General features: G+C 33.7%; 1 protein-coding gene across 1 annotated transcript in view; it reads right to left on the reverse strand.

Annotated features, from left to right (window-relative positions):
- The window catches only part of REDIC1 (regulator of DNA class I crossover intermediates 1), a 37,747-nt gene extending 16,163 nt beyond the window's left edge, over positions 1-21,584 (reverse strand). Inside the window, exons 1-7 of the mRNA XM_019736364.2 lie at positions 21,548-21,584; positions 16,924-17,062; positions 12,637-12,769; positions 12,192-12,240; positions 11,110-11,295; positions 8,886-8,998; positions 215-741 (exon numbers count right to left, since the gene is read on the reverse strand). Of these exons, the coding sequence (XP_019591923.2) occupies positions 215-741; positions 8,886-8,998; positions 11,110-11,295; positions 12,192-12,240; positions 12,637-12,769; positions 16,924-17,029 (1,114 nt within the window). The 5' untranslated portion in view covers positions 17,030-17,062; positions 21,548-21,584. The remainder of the gene's footprint in view (positions 1-214; positions 742-8,885; positions 8,999-11,109; positions 11,296-12,191; positions 12,241-12,636; positions 12,770-16,923; positions 17,063-21,547) is intronic.
- Positions 21,585-26,781: the final 5,197 nt, after the last annotated feature.

A 26,781-nucleotide genomic window follows, 5' to 3' on the forward strand; every position in this document is an offset into this window, starting at 1 on the left:
CCGTTTTTTAATTTGAAACTTATTACTATGACCCATGTAGAGGGAAATCCCTGGTCCACAATGTCATATAATAGACTGTCATGCTATTTTTAATTTCATATTCCTCCAAAGACACACACACACACACACACACACACACACACACACACACGACAAAACAAAACAAAACAGAAACACCCAATAGATTATTGTGTTTTCCACGTATAACACCAACCTTTTTTTTCAGAGCTGGCTGGGTAACAATCCTCAAATTTTGTACTAAGATTATATCTTTCACTACCGTTGTACTCTTTCAGATAGTTCTTGTTTGGGTAACACTTTTCTGGATAACTTGTTTTATTAAAATTAGAATTACTAAAAGTCAACTCTGGATCTGTAAAAATACTTCTAATGCATCTACCAATGGGATAGTTTTTATCAGAACTAGTGACGGCACAAATATCTCCCATACTTTCACAACCACACCTGTCAAATGTTTTCTTTATCCTCTGTTGATCTATGCTTAATAAATTGATCATATTTTCATTAATAAAACAGTCAACTTTCTCTGGTAAAAGGCTGGAGGTTGGCTGGTTCACATCTTCAAGAAAATTTGAAACCTCTTTTCTATTTTCTCCCCAAACATGTCCTACTGATTGGTTTTCAGTAATGAAGTCTAACTGTCTTCTCTCATCCATGTTTTCACAATCTTCACTCATAACCATAGCAGGTCTTCCAGTGAGGAAATTCCTATTTCCTGGACTTTGGGATAAATAAAAACATTCAGCAAGAAAAGCATAGAGCATTTTCATTTAGAAACTCTTAAATTCTTAGAGAACATACTGAATAGCTATTAACATTTGCCTAGACTATGTTTTTATTTCTCAAATTTAAATAAATACTATTACTTTGGGTTGAAATTTGTCTAATGCACTCTTGTAATGTCTTGTGAGTATAAACATAATCTATGTACACTTAGTTTAGTATCTGAACATGAAAAATTAGTATGTGGTTCAATTTACTGTTACATTAACAAAACGTGAGAAACCTATAGATGTCTTCTGTAATAATGTCTAGCAAATAACCTAGACAACCACTATGTCACTGATGTTAACCAGAAAAGCTATTTTTAAGACTGTGCAGAGAAAAATTATCCAGTGTTAAACTATTAAATCAAATAGTTATGAGGACACTATATGAGGTATTTCTCAACCTATCAAGGATATAAAAACAAACCCTTATGTTCTCAAAGAAGAGTATAGATACAAATGGATATATAAGTAATAAAACCAAGAGATAAGATGAATTAGATGAAAAGGTTAGACTAGATAACTTGTACGTTCCCTTCTAATGCAGAAATCATAATTCTAGTTTATGTCCAACTTGTGTAGAAGAATAAAAGTTATCATAGGAAATAATTAGAAATCAAAATGTTCTGGATTTTGTTGCTATTGACTATCTACAATTTATTTGGGGTTGGGTTGTTCCACAGATGGGAAGTACCAACGAAATTGAGAAAAGAAAGATAGACTCCTAAAACGATGATTGATTTCCAATTTTATTTTTTAAGTTACTCATGAAACATTTTTGAACAGGTATACCTGCTGTGTTCAAGGCATTATGCCACATGTTGGAAACCTAAAAATAAAAGAATTCAGTTTGGTATTAAAGAGAGAGAGGTATTTTGCCCATGAATGTTCACAGATCATGATCCTACACTGTTTCTCAATATGAGTATTATTGGTGTTTTAGGCAGAATAATGCTATTCTGTTATACCAAAAGGCACAGCCTATACTATGCAACAGTACACACTATTAACACCAAAGAAATTCCTATTATTCTAAATAAGAAAATAGTTATTTTAAGTAGTCTGACTCAGGAGAATCACTTACTGAGAGATCTGGGCATAGAGAAATGTATAATGCAGCTATTTCTCACAAGAAATAGTTTAGAAGAGGAAAGAAAAAAAAAAACTAGAAACTGATAAATGCCATGCTGCAGTCAAGTGTTACTACAGTAAATAGAAAAAAAAATTTACTTTGCTTCAGAAAACTCAGGCAGGTAGCATTTGAGTCAGGGACTGAATGTTGGGAAGAATTGCTGCTTGTAGAGATGATAGAAATGATACTAAGAACGTAAAAGTCTTATTAAGACAAATCAATCCAACTTTCTTAACAATTTATTCTTTCCTATAAATATAAAATTCAAATATAAAAATTATGGACTAAAATAGGGAAAAATTCATTATCTAAATGTCTTTTATGTATATTAAAGAGATATTTAATGTATACCTACTATGTGGTAGGGAGACAGCTTATAAGTTAATTAACTATTAATAAGCACTATGAATAAAAGAAATAAAGAAGCAAACAAACAGGTGCTACAAGATCACATGATGGAATAACTTGTGTTGGAGGTCCCGTTTCAGATTATTTGGCCAGGAAAGTCTCTAGTAAGCAAGTGATAAATAAGCTAAAACTACAGAATGGTTAGACATGTATAGAAAGCACACTCCAGGGGGATGGAATAATAAGCACAAAAGCAATATTTGCAGCATGTTTGAGAAACAAAGGGAAATAAAGATAGAATAGAATCAGTGAAAGAAAACTTATGACCTAAGTTTTAAAAGATACAAAAGGGCCCAGATTATATAGAGCTTTATTTTTTAAAATAATAATAAGAAACATGGAAAGGTTCTAAGTACAAAAGTAAAACTGACTTGCTTGTTGTCTTGGAAAATGTCAGTCTGATGGCTGGGTGAATATGAATTTCAGGACTTCCATCTGGCCAAAATGAAATATGAGCGACCAGATTTACCCTCCTGACTAACACAGTTAAAAAACAGGAATAAAACGATATGAAACAACGGTTTTCAGATGGACCATCAGGTAGAACAGGATAATGATGTCTAAAAGACAGCAAACAAATGAGATGAGCCCTATGATTGCTTCTAACTTACTGAGTGGAGAGAGTATTCAAGCCACACAACAGAGAAGGGAAACCCAGTCAGAGCCCACAGATACCCTTTGTTGAGAAAACAGAGCTGGGAGTTCAGAGAAACTACAGAGGATGGAGTTCATAGGGCAGAGTACCATAAAGGAGAGTGCTTCAAAGAGAGACAAAGAGTGCTCCACAGATCTCCGAGTTTTCAAATCTTCAGGTAAGTAGTGATCTGCACATGCATATGAAGCTGGGAAAAGACCCACCCAAGATGAGAAGTTGGAACAATTTCAGGAGCTCACGCAGGGATGGGAAAATTTTGTGTTCCCACCAATCAGAGTGGGAAACCTTATAATTCAAAGGAAGTAGGAAAATACTCAGAAGGGTATTATCTTAGCCATAGACTGAAGATGTATCTGATCCTGCTTAACACAGTTTAAGGAAAGCCTCAATAAGATCATTCTATTTTCAACTAACTAACTGTATCTCAGGACAAAACTTAAGACAATTTATGGGAATGCAAAAATTTCCAGAAACCAAAAAGATAAAATTCACAATGTAGAAAATCAAACAAAATTACCTGGAGGGCAATGAAACAGAAAGTGACAACCCATGATGAGAACAATTATTAGAAATAGATAAAGGAAAAACACAAGTGATAGAATTTGTAGACCAGGACAGTAATAGAGTTATCATAACTATATTCTCTGTATTTGCATAGAGGACAGACTGAGCATATTGAACAGATACGTGGACGACAAAGAGTTAAATCCAACTTCTAGAGATGAAAAATAAACTGAACAAGTTCACCAGATTTGATACAAAAGAAGATACAATTAATAAATATGAAAATACAGCAATATTATCTATACAAAATGAAACATGAGAGAAAAAAGATTGAAAATAAACAGAGCATCAGTAAACTGTGACACAACTTCAAGTGGACTAATTTACATGTGATTTGAATCCCCAAATAAAAGAGGAGTCAGAAAAAAATATTTAAAAACTTAATGGCTGACTTTTTTCCAATTTGATAAAAAACAGTATGTCCACAGATCCAAAGAAGCTCAACACAACTCAAACCCAAGAAATAGAATGAAAATGAACATCCTAAGCAAAGGGTAGATATCCATGGGGAGAAATCCGTCATAGAAAAATCTTTTACAAAGAGAAAAATTATATATTATGCATTCATATATTAACATAAGAAAGACAGAAAACTTATTGGAAAGACAGAAAACTTATTATTGGAAACAACGCAAGTCAGAAGACATCTTTAAAAAAGAGGAGTATAATAAGACTTACAAATATACTAAAGATGAAAGATTAATTACCAGAAGATCCACACTATGAGAGATGTTAAAGAAAATGTTTTGAACAGAAGGAAAATGCCACCAGATAGAAACCTAGATCTACACAAAATAATGAAGACCACCAAAAATGAAAAATTTGTGCTTAAGTATAAAAAACATGTTTTCTAATTTTTAAACTCTGTACAAAGTAAAAGAATGTATTACTGGGACTTCCAGTCAAGATGGCAGAGTAGATAAACTCTGTGCTCACCTCTTCCCATGATCACACCAAAATTACAACTAAATTATAGAATAATCATCATTGAGAACCCCCTGAAGACTAGCTGAACAGAATTACTATAACTAAGAATATAAAGGAAAAAAAACACACCTCAAAATTGAGAGGAGGGCTAGAGACATGGAACAGGCAGGTCTGACATGCACAGTGTGGCGAATAAGTATCGGGAGGGCTATCTCAGCTCCAGAGGTTATCCCTAGGGAGCGAGGGGTCTCAGCCCACACCTGGTTCACCAGCCCAGGGCACCAGTGCCAGGAAGAAGAGTCCCTATAATATCTCACTGTGAAAACCAGCAGGGATCACATCTAAGAAAGACAAAGAAAGGGCTGCAGGAGACTGAGACACACTGCTCTTAAAGGGCCAGAAAAAAAGAAAAAAGAAAAAAAAAATGAGGATAGTTTAAAAATCCCTCTGGGACAACATCAACCATAACAAGATTTGCATCATAGGGATACCAGAAGGAGAAGAGAGAGAAGGAATTTAAAAACTATTTGAAGAAATAATGACTGTAAATTTCCCTAAGATGGAGAAGCAAATAGACATACAAGTCCAGGAATCGCAGAGAGTCCCAAACAGGATGAACCCAAAGAGGTCCACACCAAGACACATCATAATTAAAATGGCAAAGATTACCGACAAAGAGGGAATCCTAAAAGTAGCACAAAAAGAGCAGTCAATATGTACAAGGGAGCTCCCAGCTGATTTTTTTAACAGGACAGAGGAAATGGCATGAAATGTTCAAAGTGATGAAGGTAGAAACCTACAACAAAGATTATTCTAACCAGCATGGTTATCATTTAGAACCAGAGGACAGATAAAGCACTTCCCAGACAAGAAAAAGCTAAAGGAGTTTATCACCACTAAACCAGTTTTACAAGAAATGTTTAAGAGACTTCTTTAAGTAGAAAACAAAAGATGAAAAATATGAATAAGAAAATACAGGGAAGAAAAATAAAATCTCACCAACAAAGGCACACTTAGTAAAAGGAGTGGACAACTATGAAGCTAGTACAAAGGTTAAAAGACAAAAGTAGGGAGACAAAAATTGTGTAATTACAACAATAAATATATGGATACACATACAAAAAAACACACAACAAAAACATAAATGTGGAGGGGGTGAATAAAAATTGTAGTGGATTTAGAATGTGATAGAACTTAAGCAACCATCAACTTAAAATAGACTGATACAAACATAGCCTGGTATATATGAATCACATGGTAACCATAAACCAAAAATCTAAGAGATTTATAAGTTAGAAAGAGAAATAAATCCAAAAATAACACTATAGAAAGTCATCAACATTCAAGAGAAGAGATCAAGAGAATAAGAAAGGAACAGAGAAGATCTATAAAACAATCAGAAAACAATAAAATGGCAATACCTGCATACCTGTCAATAATTAATTATAAATGGACTAAATGTTTCAATCAAAAGACAAAGGGTGGCTGAATGGATAAAAAAAACAAGACCCATATTCAAGCTGCCTACAAGAGACCCACTTCAGATCGAAAAACACACACAGACTGAAACTAAAGGGTTGGAAAAAGATATTTCATGCAATGGAAACAAACAAAAAGCTGGGGTAGCAATACTTATACAATAATAGACTTTAAAACAATGGCTTTAGAAAGGACAAAGAAGGGCTTTTCATAATAATAAAGGGATCAACCCAACAAGAGTATATAACTCTTGTAAATATCTACACACCCCACACAGGAGCACCAAAATATATAAATATAAAGCAAATATTGATGAACATAACAGGAGAGATCAATAACAACCCAATAATAGTATAGGACTTTAACACCCAATTGACATCAATGGATAGATCATTGAGACAAAAATTCAACAAGGAAATATTGACCCTAAATGAAACATGAGACTAGGTGGACTTTATTGATAATTTTAGGACATTTCACCCCAAAAGAGCAGAATATATACATTTTTCTCAAGTGCATATGGAACATTTTTCAGGACAAACTACAATGTAGGACACAAGAAAAAAAGAGTAAATCAAATACAAAGAAAGAGACAAAAGGAAATAAAGAGCAGAATTCAATGAAATAAAAATAGGAAAATAAGAAATATGTGAAACTGGAAGATGATTCAGTGAGAAGATTAATAAAATTGGTAAGCCTCTAATCAGAATGACTGGGGGATAAATGAAAAACACAACTTACCATATTAGTAGTGAAAGATAAGATATCACTACAGATGTTAAAGATTTTAAATGCATAATATGGGGATTTTATGAATAACTTGAAGTCAACAAATTCTACAATGTGGGAAATGACCAAAGAAATACAATAAATTTAGAAGCAGTACTTCAAGAAAAACTACTGAGCCTTACTAGGAACAGTGGGAGTCTGTAGAGTTTGAGCCATGGGCGGCTACCTTCCCTCCACCCCTAGTTCCATGGCTAGTAGCTCTACCAAGACTGAGCAATCTGGGGATGGGGGGTGAGGGGGAGTCCCATGCCCAGGGAATTCATCAAAAACAATCATTATCTTGGTGGCAAACCATCAGGGAAGTCCAATATTGCAGCTGCTTGAGGCTACAATATTTGGAGCAAATGATGAATTCAGACCCTTATGTCACACCATACATAAAAATTAACTCAAAATGAATCGCAGACCTATAATAAATGTAAGATCTAAAATGACAAGAGAAGAAAACATAGGAGAAAATCTTTATGACCTTGGTTTAGGTAAAGATTTGTTAGGTTTGACACCATATGCATGATTCATAAACAAAAGGTAATAATACGATTTCATCAAAATTAAAACCTTTTTCACTTCAAAAATATACCAATAAGAAAATAAAGAGAGTATTTCAGCAAAGATACACTAATGCCTAATAAACACATGAAAAGATGCCAAAAATCATCAATCATTAGGGAAATGCAAAAATAAAACCACAATGATAGAATGGCATAAATTTTAAAAGACTGAGTATACCAGTGTCATCAAGGATGTATTACAACTGGAACTCTCATAATTCCTAACAGGAATGTAAAATCATACAAATCACTTTGAAAAAGTTTACCAGTTTCTTCAAAACTGAAACACACACCTACCATATGACCCAGCCATTGCACTCGTTGATATTTACCCAAGAGAAATGAAAGCATATGTCCAAACCAAGACTTCTACATGAACTTTCATAGCAGCTGTATTTGATATAGACAAAATTGGAGGAAAAAAACAAATGCCCAACAAATAAATAAATAAATTGTGCTATGTCCATACAATGGAATACTACTCAGCAATAAAACGGAATGAACAACTGATACACAAAATAAACAACAAAGATGAATTTCAAAGTAATTATGCTGAGTGAAAGAAGTTAAACCAAAAAAAAGGTGAATATGCTGCATGATGCCACTTACATAAAATTCTAGAAAATATAGACTAATCTGTAGAGTCAGAAAGCAGATCAACAGCTGCCTTGGGATGGGGGTAAGGGGTGTGAAGTGGCCAGAGGAAGGAATTACAAAGGTGCCCAAAGAAACTACTGGGGATGATGAATACTATCTTTATTACATTTGACATCTGTCAAAACTTATCAAAGTGTACATTTTAGGTAAGGTGAGTTTGTTGTATGTTGATTACACATTAATAAAGCTGTAAAAATAAAAATGGATCTGAGGACAAAGAGGAAACAAAAACCACCATTATGTGGCATTACAATTCTGTAAATAAGAGGCAGTGGTAGCTTACTCTGAGATGAAACTGTATAGATAGAAACATGAGTAGATAATTTTAAAGTTTATTAGAATACAGAATCGACAATATTTTATTGGTAAATGGATATTGGGAGTTGAAGAAAAGGAAGGAATCAAGGACAACTTTTATTTTGGTTTAAGCAAAGTGAATAGTGAGTGAATAGTGGTGCTATTTACTAAAATGAGGAAGACTGGAATAGGATTACAGAGTCAAGGTTTTTCACCATGATTACGAAGAGTGACTCAAACTGGTTTTACAAGTTTAAAAGATTTAAAACAATGAACCAAGGTTTATATACAGACATCAAAAAAATAAAAATGGGGCACTGATCAACTGCCATAAATGGAAATTAATATGTTTGATGATACAGAAAAATAAACTAGTAATTCATGGAAATCATAAAACAGGTGCAAAACACCTTAACCTAAAATATTTTTTTAAATAGCTAAATAAAAGGTAGATGTGCAAATTGGAAACATAATTCTTTGAAACTATTTTAATTAAATGCTACATTTTACTTCGTGATTTTTTCTACTATTACTTCATTCTGTTTGCATATCTAACTATTTGTCTCCGTTAGAATCAAATTAGTAATTCAAAGAAAGAATGTTCCAAGTTCTTTATTACCTTCCACATCGTTGCTCACCTGTTTAATCTATCGAATGTTCCAAATTGTGCTGTTTTATATGATGGACTGAGAGCATCTTGACTTTCATTTAATTTGGAAATCAAGGAATTAGAATAATTAACATTACTGATCTGAAAAAAAGAAAAATAGAACCTGCCAAAATGGTAAATGTGTGTGTGTGTATACAATTAAACATATTTAGCATAAAATGCCATTTAAATGGACATCTATATTGAAAAAAACCATTTTTTCGTCTAAAAATCAAGTAATTATATCCTTATTGAAACAAAATACATATTGTTCTAACAATGAAAGCAATATCAGTATTTGAATAATTGTTAAGCTAACAGAGTTGGTACTATGGTGAAGTAACCATTTTCTCACAGGTTTAAAAAAAAAAAAAAAAGACTAAAAGAAAAATACCCAGGACAGCAGGATCTTGAGTAAATAAAAGTTAATTTCTCTGACAGAAAATAATAGTTCTTCCCAAGGTAACAGCTATACTTATCTCAGTCCTTCCATTTACTGAGTAATTTTATAGACTACTACTTTAATCTTTCTGAATATCAGTATCATTGGGTACAATGGGGGAAAGTGAAGACTGTTGTGAGAAGTAGGTGAGAAATATCATTTGTTAATGTGGAAGGTACCATATAAATGTAAGATACCGTGTTTCCCCAAAAATAAGACGGAACTGGACAATCAGCTCTAATGCGTCTTTTGGAGCAAAAATTAATATAAGACTTGGTATTATATTATATTATATTATATTATATTATATTATGTAAGACCCGGTGTTATATTATATTATATTTATTATATTATACCTGGTATTATATTATACCTGGTATTATATATATTATATTATATTATAATGTTATATAACACCCGGTCTTATATTATAGTAAAATAAGACCGGGTCTTATATTAATTTTTGCTCCAAAAGGTGCATTAGAGCTGATTGACCAGCTAGATCTTATTTTGGGGGAAACATGGTATTATCTTGGCCCAACACTAATCTATCCAGCCATAATAATTTATACCTGTACTGTATTTTATTTATAAGCCATGAAGCAAAGAAATGAGAGGTCCAAAGACAGTCAATGACAGAAATAGAGAAAAAAAGAGGAGGTAACAAAAGAGATACTGAAAGTCTTTTAAAAGAAGATCAAAAGTTACAGAGAGCTGTAAAATCTCTACATCTCAGCCTCAGAGAGACAGTGACAGAAGTGCAGAGACCAAGTCATCCACTGACGTGAGAAAAACAAACAAATCAAAAGATAATACTATATACTGGCTCAATACTACTTCTCTAGGGATGAGTGAGCCACAGACCACTTTTTATTCTAACCTGCTTTTTCAACTCATTTTCTTTCGTATTTTATAATTTCATTTGAATTCTCACTTTTCTTGAAATCCCTCCAAATAAGTTATTACTTCCCAAATACTTCACAACGTGACACTATGCCCCTCTTTTCTCTCTTCTGCCACATTAAATATAACATTATACTCCTCTGGAAATAATCAATAACCTGCAGTCTGTAAGTAGAAGACCATTTAAGTAGAGATTACAAAGAGTTTCATTCTCTATCTTATAGACTATTTAATGGAGCAAGGATGAGTTATAAACTGATCTAAAATGCAAGTTTTAATCTTATAAAATACACACTGAATGAGTAATTAAATGTTTTTCATTACATCATTCAAAAAAATTATTGGATCTTTAAATTAATATAGCTACTAGCACATATCACTAGAATGTATTTCATTTTCTCTTCTCTTAAAAACAGAAAACATAGTTTAATAAATACATTAATAAAATTGAATCATATCATTATATATAATTATACTTTACCATAATATATAACTATAATTTGTTTAATTATAAATTTATGAATTTATAAATTATAAATTTATAAATAATATATACATAAATATTGCAAAAACCACTCCATGCAAAAATGGAAGACATTCATAACTAAATATTCCTGTTGACAAGACATAGTGTTTATATAACAATTTTCCTCACTACCATTTGAACAGTCCAGTTTTTGGATTCATAATCTTCTACAGTGCAAAGAATTAAGCTTTTGATCTAAGATGAATTATTACACCTAATTTATCTCCTAATTTGGCTATACCTATAGCAATTCACAACTAATATTTTTTTTAATTTATAAAAGAAAAAATATCGTAAAAATATAAGGACATAAAATACTAAAAACTAGTGATTCAAAGATACCTGCTCATTCTGTTTCTCATATGAGACTTTTTGAGGACTAGGCACTATTCTGGGAATGAAATTTTGTTTTGTAATATGTCCGTTAGAAGATAATTCTGCTGAAAAAGATAGTGGAGTGAAAGTGCAGTTTTCTGTTCTGTTGAACTGAGGTTCAAACATTCCGCATGCATCCACAACTTGTGATGACTATAGGAAAGAAGATACAATCATGTGAATTTCCAAAATATATAGAGAAGACAAAGGTCAAAATACAGGTGAAAAGGTCATGGGTTACAGAAAAAGTCCTAAGGAAAGGTAAGTCGTCAGTAATTGACAGAACTTAACTAAGACAAGAGAAGTTACCAATTAAGTATGTACTTAAGAGCTGCTTTCCATCTGCCTTTCTCACCCCTGGTCCCTTCCACCCTAAAGCTCCATTCCTGCATGTCATCTCCTAATGATAAGAAATCTGAGTTTTACTAACCCACAATTCAGGTGAAAATATTTCAAAGAGATTTTAGTATCATTGCCGCTACCTTTCTGATGTAGTTTAACTTTGGCAATTCAAAGGAGAGAAAAGATAATAATATGGTACTGGACCTTAAAATTTCAAGCTTTTATAACAATCTGTGCATTTTCTAATTGATTAAAATATTATTTGCTAAAAAATAATCATTCACAAGTACTTTGAAAGAAAAATGACCTTGGGATCAATGTAAATATTGAAAACCACAATTTGATATGAAATAATCTGGTCACTGTGCCTGAACAGATAAATTACTCAATGATTACACAAACTCAAAGTAGGAATCCTCAAACGAATTATCCTGTGAAACTCCTCAAGACAAACAGAATCAAATGTTGTACATATACAGGCCTAAGTCTACATTATCAGAATTCCAAAGAGTTTCTCATAAGCAATCAGCTAAAAAATTTTTAAGGTAGTTTCCTTACATTAAAAATTAAAAAAATAATAATTTTAAAGACTTAAATTTTTTAAAAAGAATAACTAATTTTTCCTGATAGTCAAAAAATGTACATTGTTTGGTAGCATGCCACAATTGTTATAACAACTTATAAAAAAATTTGTTTTTAAATCTCACCTGAACTGGGCCAAGGTCTTCTTTGCTGCCTAGTCTTTGATAGTGTATACTACGAAAAGAAAATTTTTAAATTAAAAATAGAGATGCCAATAAAATCGACTACCTTTTTATATAGCATATTTAAAATTCATATTGTTCTATACAAATACATAAAACATATGGAACACTAAGTAAATCATTCCAAGGTCATAATATTATTGAGTTTTATAAAAATTATATTATTACTAGAGATATTTTTATGTCAAGGAATGTCAAACTATGCATACAAAACAGTATAGAGATTAGGTCATTTGATAAGGTCATAACAGTTTAATAATACTGTTAAGAGCAAAACAAAAACTGGAGGTAGATGGATAAGCCTTTTGTACATTTTCCAATGAACAAAAGTCTCAATTTAATTGATCCATTTAAATACCTAATAGTATACAACTTAGCTAAAACCTACTTGTTTTCTATATCATCAATGCAGAGGTTAGATGGTACACAAGGAGGCGACATTGGAAGTTCTAAATCATGCTTTCTTAGGGACATTTTTATGTCTCTCTTCATATTCACGTGGATTGGTTTTCTCACGGTTTCTATAATAAAATTATAATTTTAAAATAAGAATGCTAAAATCTTGTAAAAGCACTGTTTGATATACCATATAAATTAAATAAATGTACATCTTGAAAATTTATTAAAACTATATATATCCTATATAGGCTAAAAGAAGTCATTACAGTAGCAAACATCACAGATAATTCCAATCATCCTTTTCGTCATCAGCCACATACTCCTCATGAAAAGGGCTCTACTAATTCAGTTCTTTTTTCTTCCTCCAAGACTTCCCTGACCCCAGACTGTGTCAGATACTGTGTCATATTCTGCCATAGGACTACATGCATTCTTTGTTACAGCACTTACCATAGTTTATTGTACTTGATTAACTCTATCTCCCTCACTAGATTTTTAAACTTTATAGAAGCAGAAACCTTGTATTTCCTTTTAGAGGATACCACTATTTTATCTGTTTAGTACTTGTGACAACTCTCTTTTTCTGGGAAATACTTTTTACACACGCACAGACTATATAGTTCTAGAGAAGACTTTTTATCTTTTTATAAAACCCTACTTCTCCAGAAAAATTAGTTTAGAGGTAGCCATCTGACTCAAGATGAATCGTAATATTAATAGTATTGTATCCTTCTGGTAATAAGTAACTGTGCCCCTCCTGGGACCTGGCACCAATGCGGGAAGGCAACATCCTTCCAGTGGAATTTAAAAATTCAGAACCAGAGAAACTCTCAGTATTTCCCTGCTGGCAAAACTAGAAGAAATGAGCGATATTAGTTTTTTAACATCATATTTAAGCCTCAGGATGAAGACAGTCTAACAGAATAAAATCAAATCTGAAGTAAGAAAGAATCTTCATAGCATTCAAGTCCCCAGTTCAAGCAGTCTCTGCGGCCCAACTGAACCACTGTTCCTCCCCTTAGTTAAGCATCTTAGTCCATTCTGGCTGCTACAACAGAATACATATCAAAGACGGGTGGATTACAAACGAAAATTTATTTATCAGTTTGGAGGCCGGGCAGTCCGAGATAAAGGTGCTGGCAGACTCGGTGTCTGATGATGGCCCACTTCCTGGTTCATAGACAGCCAGCCATCTTCTAGCTGTGTTCTCACGTGGTAGAAGGTGTTACCGTGTTTTCCTGAAAATAAGACCTAGCCGGACAATCAGTTCTAATGCGTCTTTTGGAGTAAAAATTAATATAAGACCTGGTATTATATTATATTATATTATATTATATTACATTACATTACATTACATAACATTACATTATATTATACCCAGTCTTATAGTAAAATAAGACTGGGTCTTATATGAATTTTTGCTCCAAAAGACGCATTAGAACTGATTGTCTGGCTAGGTCTTATTTTTGGGGAAACACAGTAAGAGAGCTTTCTGGGATCTCTTTTATAAGGGCACTAATTCCATTCATGATGGCTTGACCCTCGTCACTTAATCACCTCCTAAAGACCCCACTTCCTAATACCATAAAATTGGAAGTTAGGATTTCAACATATTAATTTGGGGGGGGACACAAACATTCAGTCCATAACATTAATATATATTTTTTAAATTTCTGTCATTTGCGGCCATGAATCCTGACTAAAAAAGTTTTGTTTTTCCTCTTCTAAATTCTCAGCTGGGGTCCCTCTAATAAAAGGCAGATTAATAAGAGAAATTTATTCAATGTAAAGTTTTATATGGAAAACTTTATTTAAAAAATGAAGACCCAAAGAAGTGATTAAACCTGAGCATTTTCATGCTAGGTTTGATGAAGAGTGGAAAGTTGTGGGAAGATGTGATAGGACAAAAGGGTATGAGCTAAGTGCAGTAAACTGGGGAAAACACAAGGCCTAGTCATCTAGATTCCTCTCAGTGTCCCTCTGTCTTGGAGATGAAGATCTTGCAGGTATAGGGAGAGCATCTCTCACGTGAGAATCTTTCCTGCACGTGCTGCTTCTCAAATTCCTTCAGCGTAAAATATTCAACGTACAAAAGTGCCTTATTTGAGGGCAGCATGCCCTGACACTGTCACTTTCTGTTCTATTCCCAGCATCAATCAAATACTTATGGTAGATACTCAATAAACATATGTTGAATACATGAATTCAAAGAAAGTGAGGGAGAAAGAAAACATAGAAAGGTAAACACATCATTGGCAGCCACATCCAAAAGAAACTGGAACCCTATCTTAAACCATACACAAAAAATCAAGTCAAATTGGATTAAAGACTTGAACATAAGACCTGAATCCATATAACTCCTAGAAGAAAACATAAGGGGTTAGCTCCTTGATATCAATCTTCGCAATAATTTTTTGGATATGACACCAAAAGCAAAGGCAACAAAAGCAAAAATAAACAAGTGGGACAACATCAAATTAAAAGCTTCTGCACAGCAAAGGAAACCATCAACAAAATGAAAGGCAACTTACTGAATGGGAGAAAATGTTTGCAAATCATATATCTGATAAGGGGCTAATATTCAAAATAATTTTTTAAAAATTTATATAATTTATTAGCAAACAAGCAATCTAATTAAAAAATGGGCAGAGGAACTAAAAAGGCATTTCTCCAAAAAAGACATTCAAATGGTCAACTGGTACATGAAAAGGTGCTCTATATTACTAAACCTCAGGGAATGCAAACCAAAAACCATGAGATACCACCTCACACCTGTTAGAATGACTACCACCAAAAAGACAAGAAGTAACAAGCCTTGGCAAGGACATGGAGAAAAAGCAACCCTTCTCCACTATTGGTGGGAATGTAAATTGGTGTAGTAACTGTGGAGAACAATATGGAGATTCCTCAAAAAATTAAAAGTAGAATATAATCCAGCAATCCTACTTGTGGATGTATATCCAAAGGAAATGAAAACAGGATGTCGAAGAGAGATGTCTGCCCTCCTATGTTCACTGCAGCATTATTCACAACGGCCAAGATATGGAAACAACATCAGAGTCCATCACAGGATGAATGGATAAAGATGTGGTGTACACACACACACACACACACACACACACACACACACACACACAAACACACACACACAAAATATTCTTCAACCATGAGAAAGAAGGAAATCCTGCCATTTATGAGAACATGCATGGACCTTCAAGGCATTACATTAAATAAGCCAGACAGAGAAAGACAAATGTTGCATGGTATCACTTACCTGTGAAACCTTTAAAAATTAGAAAATTAAAAGTCAAATTCAAGGAGACAAATAGAAAAGTGGTTGCCAGGGATGGGAGACAGGGGGAGTAGGGAAAATAGGGAGAGCTGGTAAAAGAATACAAACTTTCACCTGTAAGATGAATAAGGTCTGAGGTCTAATGTAAAATGTGGTGACTGTATTTGACAACAATGTATATATAAGTTAAAGAGTAAAAAGATAAATACATCAAACAGATTTACAAAATATTCCTAAGTCCATGAATAATGTATTTACTGCTACTAAAGTAAAACTAAATTTACTTGTGTAAGCTGTCATCTGTGGAGGGAGAAACAAAAAATGGTAGAGAAAGGAAAAGACAAGATACTGAAAATACTATGATCAATTTATATCCCTTTTATGAACTGTCTTATTTCTTAAGCTCTCATTTTAGCATTTATTTTAAAACATATATAAAACACAAGTTCCCTTGAGAGAGAAAAAAGTACTCTGATTAAGCTTTTTATTTACTTGAAGAATCAAAGTACAGGTCAACATGAATTTATTCATTTAAAGTATGAGACTACTACAGTTAACATCCCAGGAAAGCCTAAGAAATTATTTGGGTTGTGAGATAGGAAACTAATCACTGAGAAAAAATCTTTTCAGCTCTTCCTTTCAAACAAATTCCCTGACTAGCATAAGATATTAAAGAAATATATTCCCTGCCCTTTAGCTAAACTTTGGTAACTATATGCTTAGATAGAACAGTAACTGAAACTGAACAATAATAACCATACCTTATAAAATTAATTTTACATAACACACAACCTAAAATAAATGGATTAAGCAACAAAAGATTTTAAGCAAAAATTAACAAAGCTTCTAATTTAAGAAGACAACCAAGTTCTAAATTAGTTTATTTTTCACATCCTTTGAGTTCTAAAATTATAAACTTATTAGAAAACTAAATACTATGGTCACATCAGTCAAAACAAAATGCTTTTGGAAAGTCTTACTTACCAGGTGTTTTCTTCTGGCAAGAGATCTGATTTACCACATATAGGTTAAGGAGGTCTAAACTGACAGTGGAATTTTTGACAGGGGATAAAACTCCCAGTAATTTCATTTTTGACTTTAACTTTTTCTTTTCAAAATATTCCTAAAACAATTAAAAATTAAAAAGTTATTGCAGCCACCATATCGTTTCAGGCAGAATCATAAATAATAAAAAGTAATAATGCCATTAAATAATTTATTTGATTTTTTAAATTAAAGTTTATTGGGGTTACAATAGTTAGTCAAGTTATATAGGTTTCAAGTGTACAATTCTGTAATACATCATCTATATATATTTTTGTATTTTTGTGACACCAATCATGAAAAATCAACCATGAAAACTTGTAGTTTGCCTAAAGACTGTAAATTTCACAAGTGGTTATAATCTTTCTTTTGATAAAGGTAAAACAGAATTTTATAAAGCCATTCCCAGGTATCAAAAGATTAAAAATTATCTGAGTGTAGAAAGTTTTTAAAAATCTGATAAAACAAATATGACAGACTGAAAACCTGTTTTTCTACAAAGTATGCTATCTTACAGATATTAAAAGCCTTAAAACTATGCACAGCTGAGTGCTATTAAAAGTCAACTGACATGAGAAGAGAAAAAAGTTATGTGAGAACTAATCTCCAGCCAAACCCAATTTAATTTCCTTTGTTATTCCTCAATGACTTCCACATTTTTTAAACCAGACTTGCACTTAATTATCATTTTTCATCCAGTATTTATTTTCTTCTTGGTTGTTTGAGCTATAATTATTCTCGTCTTCATTCTTTTCCTTTCAGATGACATCCTTAATTTACCAAGTTCAAAGTCATTTATTTGTTTAAAATTCATTTACTGAACAACTATTATATATTAGACACTAAAAAACAAAATGTGACGACTTCTCTTCCATTAAATAACTCATAATACAATGCCATAAACATGATTATGAATGTAACAAATCAAATGTAAGAAAAGTCCAAGATGGCAAAAAGTTTAATGCAAGAGGAAGTACCACTTTTGCAAGAAGTTACGGTTCTTCCATTTTAATATTTCAGACCATTATTAATTATAATAGACTTTTAAGATCGTAAAAAAACTTTTAAGAACTGTAAGACACTTGCCAGCTATCAAGCAAAAAAAAGTCATGTTGTTATGCTAAATTAACCATGGATTAAAAAGTATCTGTTTATATTTCATTTGAGTGATTTGCAACTCCCAATTGGACTTAAGTGGTTTTTAAAAGATCATACTATATTTGTATATAGTTCAGCAATGAAATGACAGGTCCTTCAGGATGTAATTATTTTCCCCTTGATAAAAATGACTACAGATCTTATAATTGATGGCATCTTGGAATTAAAATGTTAATTCCAAAAGTGATAGGAGATGGTACAGGATCCTCAAGAAGGAAACTATGGGTATGTTGGGGAAGGTGGGCAGAGGGAGGGCTGGAGGAAAGGGAAACTTTCTTAGAAAGTTATTTCCAAGATTGATGGATGAGTCAGAATTAGCCAGAGGGTGGTAATATAAGGGTCCAGAAATAAGGAAGAACAGTACAAAGGCTGTCTACTCCAGGGGACACTGCAGAAGAGGTTGGACCCTCATACTCTCTAGCCATAATGATAGCTTCTATTCTTTGTATTCCTAGAAAGAACAAAGATATATGACTAACTTATTTACCTGACAAGGTTAGGCTTTATTTTTCTACCAAGTCTCATTTGGTAGAGACAAGCAGAAAATAATTAGAAGATAATTAGAAATCTTATTGAAAATAATCAAATTTTAATGTGAAAATAGTCATTTAACAGAAGTAGCTATGAAGACAGAAATAAAAACTGGAGAATGTGTCAAAGGAAATAAGGGAAGAACTTGTTTCAAGGTAAAGGGAATGGGCAGTTCTCCAAATGGAGACAGTCCACTTCATGAAGTGTTCAAATTAGTTTGTATCTCTCTCACACACACAAAATGAAAGGAATGGCAAACAGTGCAGGAGATGATAACATATTAAAGTAAACTGGACTGAAAAATATCCTTGAAATTGAACAACATGAAGTACAATTTTAACATTAGCACATAGGAGATAAGAGTGAAGGGACATAGTAGCAAGGAAAGGAAAAAGATCCAGAGGGGGATTTATTTGTTTTAATAGGAGAGAACTGAAATATCAATGGAAAGCCTCCAGTTGACACAGAGTGGTAAAAGACACAAGAAAAAGAATAGAAACAGTGAGGTCCCTGAGAAAGCAGAAAAAAATGGAATCCAGATCACAGATAGAGAGACCTTCCTTTGACAAAGGGAAACTACTTCCATAATTAAAGGAGGGAAAGAGAAGATGGGTGAACATGTAGGATGGTTTACAGAACTGATGATTGAAATTTGAGACAGTTCTCATCTAATAGCTTCTATTTCCTTTGAAATGCAAAATAAGGAAATCTAATGAGTATGAAGGAATAAAGAATAGGGTTGGGGAAGAGAGGTTTGGGGAGGCAAAGGAAGGTATGAAATTTTCAAAGAACAGGAAAGTGACATAACTAGAGAACAATACTTTGGGAAAAGGGCCATCTGTCTTTCCCTTTGTTGCAGATATTCTTATAAATATAAAGAATGAACCAAATGGAGTGAAACTATTTTTATAAAAAAACAGTCCGGGGAGAGACAACGTTCATAGCATATTATTGAGTGCCTATGTTATTGCTAGCCACAACTTTAGGCACAGGAGATACAGAATGAACAAAAGTAGTAAGATCCCTTTTCTCATAGATATATTTTAATGGACGGGAAAGAGAACAGAGTAAAAAATAAATAAATAAATAAATAAACAAATAAATAAATAAATAAATAAATACACACACACATACATATGTAAATACTAGTGTGTGAAAAGATTGATGAATAAAAGAGGTTACAGGAGAGAGTAAATGGAGGGTGGGAAGCTATTTAGATGTAGTGATCAGAAAAAGCGATCCTAAGAGAAGGTACTTTTGCTGAGCCCTAATTGTTGACAAGGCAGACATGCAAATATCCTGAAGGAGAATATTCCAACTAAAAGAAGAATGGGAGAAAGAGGTCAGTGTGGCTGAAATACAATGGACAATAGAGCAAGCAGTAAGAAATAAGGTCAGACAAGCCAACCCGGTGCAGATTCTTCAGGTCCTTGTAGGCTATGGTTAAATCAGATTTTACTCTAAAAGCAATGAAAAGCAATTGAGGCTTTTAAGGGGGGGGAATGATAAGCCATGGTTTGTGTTTTTAAAATATCATACTAACTGCTTTGTGAAAAACTGACTTTGACTACACAGGAGTAAAAGACAAAACAGAAGAAAGTCGGTAACTTCAGTCACATTAAATTTAAGAACTTTCCTTCAAAGATAGCACTAAGAAAGTAAAAATAAAAGCCACAGAGCATACATACGACTGACAAATAAGTCCTAAATGTATAAAGTCACTCTAAGAAAAAGACAAAACAACCCAAATGAAAAAAATACTTGAAAAAGTACCTCACTAAAAGAGGAAAACTGAATAAAAAGAGTCAGCTTCATTAGTAATCAAGGAAATACAAGTTAAATTTACGAGGCATCATTTCAATGAGTTATCAACTACCCTGTTTTCATAATAATCACTTCCTTGGTTTTCTCTAAAGTTTACTGCATTTGAACATGTTTTTTCCTGCTTTAGAACTTTTTGTAAATGGAATCTTACTGCTAGTAATCTTCTGTGAGTTTCTTCATTTGCTCAGTATTATGTTTTTAAGATTCATCTACTTTAATTACATGTAGCTGATGTAGCTGATACTTTTTCACTGTTGTACCATTACTTGGGTATGCCATAATGTGTTTCACCATACTACTGCTAATGGACATTGCATGATCCCCTTCCTGACCCCTCCCTTGCTCTTCTTCTTCCTCTCTTTCTCCTTCTTTTTTTCTTTTTTTCTTTTTTTGTTTTCTACTTACAAAACAATGATTCAAACAAGTTAATGTCTCAAAGTGCACATGTGGAAGAGTTTCTCTCGGATATATACTGCTCAGTTGTACGATATAAGCATGTGCTCAACTTTACTATGTCATATAATCAATGTAGTAAAAAAAATTGTTTAAATAGGAGATAGGTTATAAGTCCATGATATTACTCTAGGCAATAAATGATTATTTGAATCAGGGTGCTAATACCATGTTTCCCTGAAAATAAGACCTAACCAGAAAAAATGTCCTAGCATGATTTTTCAGGATGACATCTCCTGAACATAAGCCCTAATTAGTATTTTGGAGCAAAAATTAATATAAGACCCGGTCTTATTTTCGGGGAAACACAGTAGTACAGGTAGTGAGAAGTGATGGGATATAGTTTGGAACTAGAACAACAAGAATCAACAATGATCCTTAAGTCTCTGCCTGAGCTAAAAAGGGAGCTAATCATGCTATCTACAAAGAAGGGGAAGACTAAAGGAAGACGGTCTTCCAGTTTCACTTAGGTCAATTTACAAACCTGGTAAAATTGTTACAGATATCAATTTTCTCATAAAGCTAATACAAATATATATATATATATATATATATATATATATATATATATATATATATATAATATGTATTTTTTTACCTTTTGCTTTCTCTTTTCCTGCTTGATCAGAACCCTGGTCCTGAAAAGGAAAGGATGAAAAATACAATAATTAGAGAAATGGTCTCTGAAATGATTGCCATTTTAGCAGAATTGAAGAATTGGGATTAAGACTAAAAGGGTAGTGATTATTCTCTGAAAATAAATTTAAAACGTTCTTAAAGTATTTATAGTATATAATTTTCCACAAAACTTTGTTAGATAGAAAATCCAAGAACAAAACAGACTCCAGACCTATGATAAATAATTAAGTATAAAATAAATCTGAATTATAAAATGAAGATAAGCAAAGAGAAATCATTGATTGGAAAGGATGTATCACTGAAATAGTCTCATCTGATAGCAATATTCTTGGTCAACACTACTAGTTTCTTTGCCTTTCTTTGTATTTCAGTATCCTGCTAATCAACAGGGACTAGAGAGATGATGAAAATCTATATATAGGATTTAAGAAAATGTTAAGTTTATTATTAGAGCAACTTCAATTACATTAATATATTAGCTGTTTGTATTTGAAATCTCATACCTTCCTTAAAAAATACCTAGTTATTATGGATGGACTTCATACCTATGATCTTTGTGCCAAACACTGCACTGAACCACAATGATACTGCACTATTTATGGTTACAAAATGGTTATAAAATATTTGCTCTGTTAATAATAGTGGAATGCTATAAAACATTCATGATAATACAAGTAGATCTGCACAAAATATCTTTTAGATATACATGAAACTATGGTCTCAAATTCAAGATTTGTGCAAGAAGTGTAAGTAAAACGACAAAATGTATCTTAGCTATATGAAATTATGTAGTAACAAATATAATTGCTAATGAGTACCATATATCTCGCACCATTCTAGATACATCAGATACTTTATGTGTATAAGTTAATTCAATCTTCACAGCAGTTCTTTAAAGTAGGTTCTATTTTGATCCCCATTTTACTGATGAGGAACCTAGGACACAGAGAAGTTAAGTAACTTGCTCATAGTCACACTGCTAATAAGTAATAGAGCCAGGACTCAAGCCAAGAATTCTAGTTTTGGAAGTTTTTAACCAGTACAGTATACTGTCTTCTAAGTATATGAACTGTGGACATACAAAGCTTTTCATTATTCCAAATGATTTTCATAAACTACATAAATGACAGTTATTGAATGCCGCCAGACTCTGCCACTTACTGAACTTGTTCTTTAATGTATTTCCCAATAGCTATGTCTTAACTGATGATTTTGAGCTCGCTAAGCAAAGAATCTGGTATATTCTGCTCCATGCAGCATCATAATGTACTATTGGCATTCAAACTTAAGGAAATAAATTGCATTTCATTGACTCATCAAATGCTAAATCTAGAGTGGACCTAAGAATTTAGTTTATTCTCCATCATTTTAAAACTTACAAAACTGAAGCATAGAAAGCAAAGTGACTTTTCAAAGTTCAGAAATCTAAGAAGTATGACAGAGCCAGCAATGATATTAAACAATCCAATTAAAAAGAGATAAATATCAATTCTATAAGCAGTTTCCATGTTATTAAGCTCAGTAGAATTGGAAACGTGTCAAAGTCTAAATGCAGTCTTCATATACGTATGTATAAATCAAGTGACTTGATTCTTGGCTGCTTTTCCACTATCCAGGACACTTTTATGGTTCTCACCAAATTCTATGTACTCCATAATCCCTATTTCTATGAGCCTAAAAAAAAAATTAGTAATTCAAGACCAATTTCCAGATCAGCCTACTTCACAGTGAAAGTGAAAATGGATTCTGGCATGTAAGTCAAAGGTAATTTCTTAAACAGAACATTTTAATTAAGGCAACCAATGCTACTAAGTAGTACTATATGTCTAAATGTTTTACTGAATATAGTCATGTGATTACCTGCACTAAAAAAGGAGATTGATCTGTTAAGATTATTAGTTACAAGAAATTGAAGGAATGTTTGGCTAATTTAAAAAGAAAATAAATGTATTAAAAGAAAACTGGGTAGCTAACAAACTTGCCAAGAAAGCTGAAGAAGCAACTGGAGCAAAAAAAAAAACACAAGGAAGTCTAGCAGCTGTGGGTTACATTAAAATCATGCCATAATTAGCCTCTAAAGTCACCAGTGCTAGCACTGGAGAACACTGAACACCGCCGACTGCACCATCTCCACTGCTGAGCAGTGAACGAGGCTCCCCTGGCATCACTGGCATTACTGTCCCTGAAAACTCAATCCTGCTACAGCTCCTGCAACTGCCTACAACTACAAAAGATGCTCTGTGGTCCCTATTTCTTTGGGTCTCTAACTTCTTTTCAAAGTACAGGACAAGTACATTCAAGTCTGAGCATAGATCACATGTCCATTCACTAACTACAAAACAGACTGAAACAAGTATCTGGGGTCCCCTCCCCACCCCAGATTCTATAGAAAGAGGTGGTCTGTGATTATCACTAAAACTCATACTGTTGGGAAATACTCCACACATAGACAAATTGCTCAGGTGCTGGGCTGACAAACAATACAAATGTACACTAAAGAGATGTTGTACAACAAAATTAAAATAGTTGACGTTCCAATAGTGATTATTTATTATTATTATTTATTATCTATATCTATGCCCGGTATATATGTGTGTGTGTGTATTTATATTGCCAATAGTTGCTTGTAATGGTTTTGCTTATGCTAAAATTAAAATAAGACAGCAAAGTGTTGTTGTTTTCTCCCAGGGTGGGCCAAGGTGGTGATATAAGAGGCTCCCAAGCTTCCCTCTTCCCTCCAACACACTGAATGCACAGCTGCACTTGGAGCATTCCCTCTGAAAGAGATCCAGGAACTAGCTGAGTGACACCTCCACATTGAATGAATGATAAGATACCCACATTGAAGTGGGTAGAGAAGTCTGAGACACAAACTCACCATAAACCCTACCCCTGGAACAGTGCAGTGCAGTAGAGAGAGAACCCTCATGCCTAGATTCCTCCTGAAGAGCAGAGTTTAGACTCCACACCTAGTAACCCCACTTTTAAAATGCAAACCAGAATAACAGGCTCTCAAAACACCTACCTCCGAAAGCCAATGGGACTTGTGTCCACGAGAGCCACAAGACTATAGCAAACAAATAAGCAATTCTTAACAGGTGTGCAGCATTCACCACAGCTATCTCCCAAGGTTCAGCATGGAAGGAACAGGTAAATCACCCATTGCTCAGACTTTCCCTCAAAGAGGTTTATCTGCATACTATACAAGCTGCTGCTGGAGATCCAGGCTTACAATTCCAGCAAGCACTAGGGGCTGGCTGCAATCCTCTCCAGAAACCAGGGAAGCTGAAGGACACCTCCCCTAACTTCTCCTTCCAATTCACTCCAAGTTGCAAGTATCTCCCCAGAAGAAGCTTGTATCCACATCTGTGCCCAGCTTAACAGGTCACTGGATCCCCTGGCTCTGATAGCCAAAGGGGCTTCCATTCATGAAAACAACAGGACTGTAATAAACTAAGAATTTTTAACTGGTTATTGCCCAAGGATCAGCACACAGAGATGAGGCAAAATTGCCCACCTCCCAGATTTCCCTGAAAGAGCATTATCTACTCACCTTAAAAGCTGCTGCCTGCTGGCAAGGCTTCTAACATAGCAGGCATCTAGGGACTGGCCATGATCTTTCCCAGAGACCAGGGAAGCCTGCAGACACCTCTTACGCCTTGTCCCTTCAGCCCACACCAATAATAAAACCAAGTTGCTAGTATCTCCTAAGGAGTTTGTACACATATCTTGTGGCACAGCATTTGTGACAGCCCTCAGAAGGACGGGTCTCCAAATCTCCTGATTCCAATAACCAACAGGGCTTGCATTCACAGGTCCCACAGGAATGTAGCAAACAAAGAAATACAGTAGCACCTCGGTTTTTGAACGTCTCCATTGACGAACATTTCGGTTTACAAACGCCGTAAATTTTATGGATCTATGGTATCATTAGATAGTAAAATTCATGCTAAATTTGCAGTTTTAGGGGTTGATTGTAAAGGTCTGGAACAGATTAATCCATTTTGAATTACTTTCTTTAGCGAAACCGCACCTCAGTTTTTGAACGTTTCAGAACTCGAACGGTCTTCCGAAACGGATTACATTAGAAAACCAAGGTACCACTGTAATTTTTAATGGGCACAGGAACACCATCCAGAGGCTATATGCCAGGTCCAGTGAAGACGGATCAGGCAAAAAAAGCTCATCTCCCAGTTTCTCCGTGGAAGGGGTTTAACTACATAGACACCCCAGCTGCTGCCTGAGGGTCAGGTTTCTCATCAACCAGCATCTAGGTGCTGACTGTGATCCTTACCATTAGGACACTGCTGGCTCATGCCACATCCTCAACTACTATGAGCAAAGAAGGAGGCTTGGACAATCACAAAAATTTGAGCGACAGCTAGGAGAAGGACCAGGCTGATCAACGAGGTTCATATCCTATATGACACCGTTCTGTCAAAACTGGGAAAGATGGCTTTTTTGTCTAATTCACAGAAGCCAGAACAGAGGGTCAAGGAAAATGAAGAAACAAAGGAATATGTTCCAAACAAAAGAATAAGGTAAATCTTCCAAAACAATGAAATGGAACTCATTTGAATGAGTTCAAAATAACGGTCATAAAGATGCTCACTAAGCTCACCATAGAAATGCATAAACAAAATAAAAATTTCAACAAAGATACAAAAAATATTTTCAAAAGTACCAAAGAGAAGTCACAGAGATGAAAAATAAAACAACTGTACAGAAAAACCCAATAAAGAAGTTCAAAAGCAGACAAGATAAAGTAAAAGAAAAGATCAGTGAACTCAAGGACAGGGCAGTGGAATCCATCCAATCAGAAGAGCAAAAAGAAAGAAAAATGAAAAATAATAAAGATAGCTTAAAGAACTTAAGAGAAACATCAAACAGACCAATATACATATTGTAGGGGCCCCAAAAGGAGAAAAGAAAAAGGGGCAGAAAGTTTATTCAAAGCAATAATGGTTGAAATTTCCCTAACCTGAGAAAAGTAACAGACATCCAGGTTCAAGCCCATAAAGGACCAAATAAGTGGAATCCAAAGAGACAAACACCAAGACACATCATAATTAAATTGGCAAAGTTAAAAACAAAGAGAGAATCTTAAAAGTTGCAAGAGAACAGCAACTTATTACATACAAAAGAATTCCCATAAGAGTATAAGCAGATCTTTCAGCAGAAACTTAGCAGGCC

This window comes from Rhinolophus sinicus, linkage group LG02, assembly GCF_036562045.2.
Source record: "Rhinolophus sinicus isolate RSC01 linkage group LG02, ASM3656204v1, whole genome shotgun sequence".
NCBI lineage: Eukaryota > Metazoa > Chordata > Mammalia > Chiroptera > Rhinolophidae > Rhinolophus > Rhinolophus sinicus.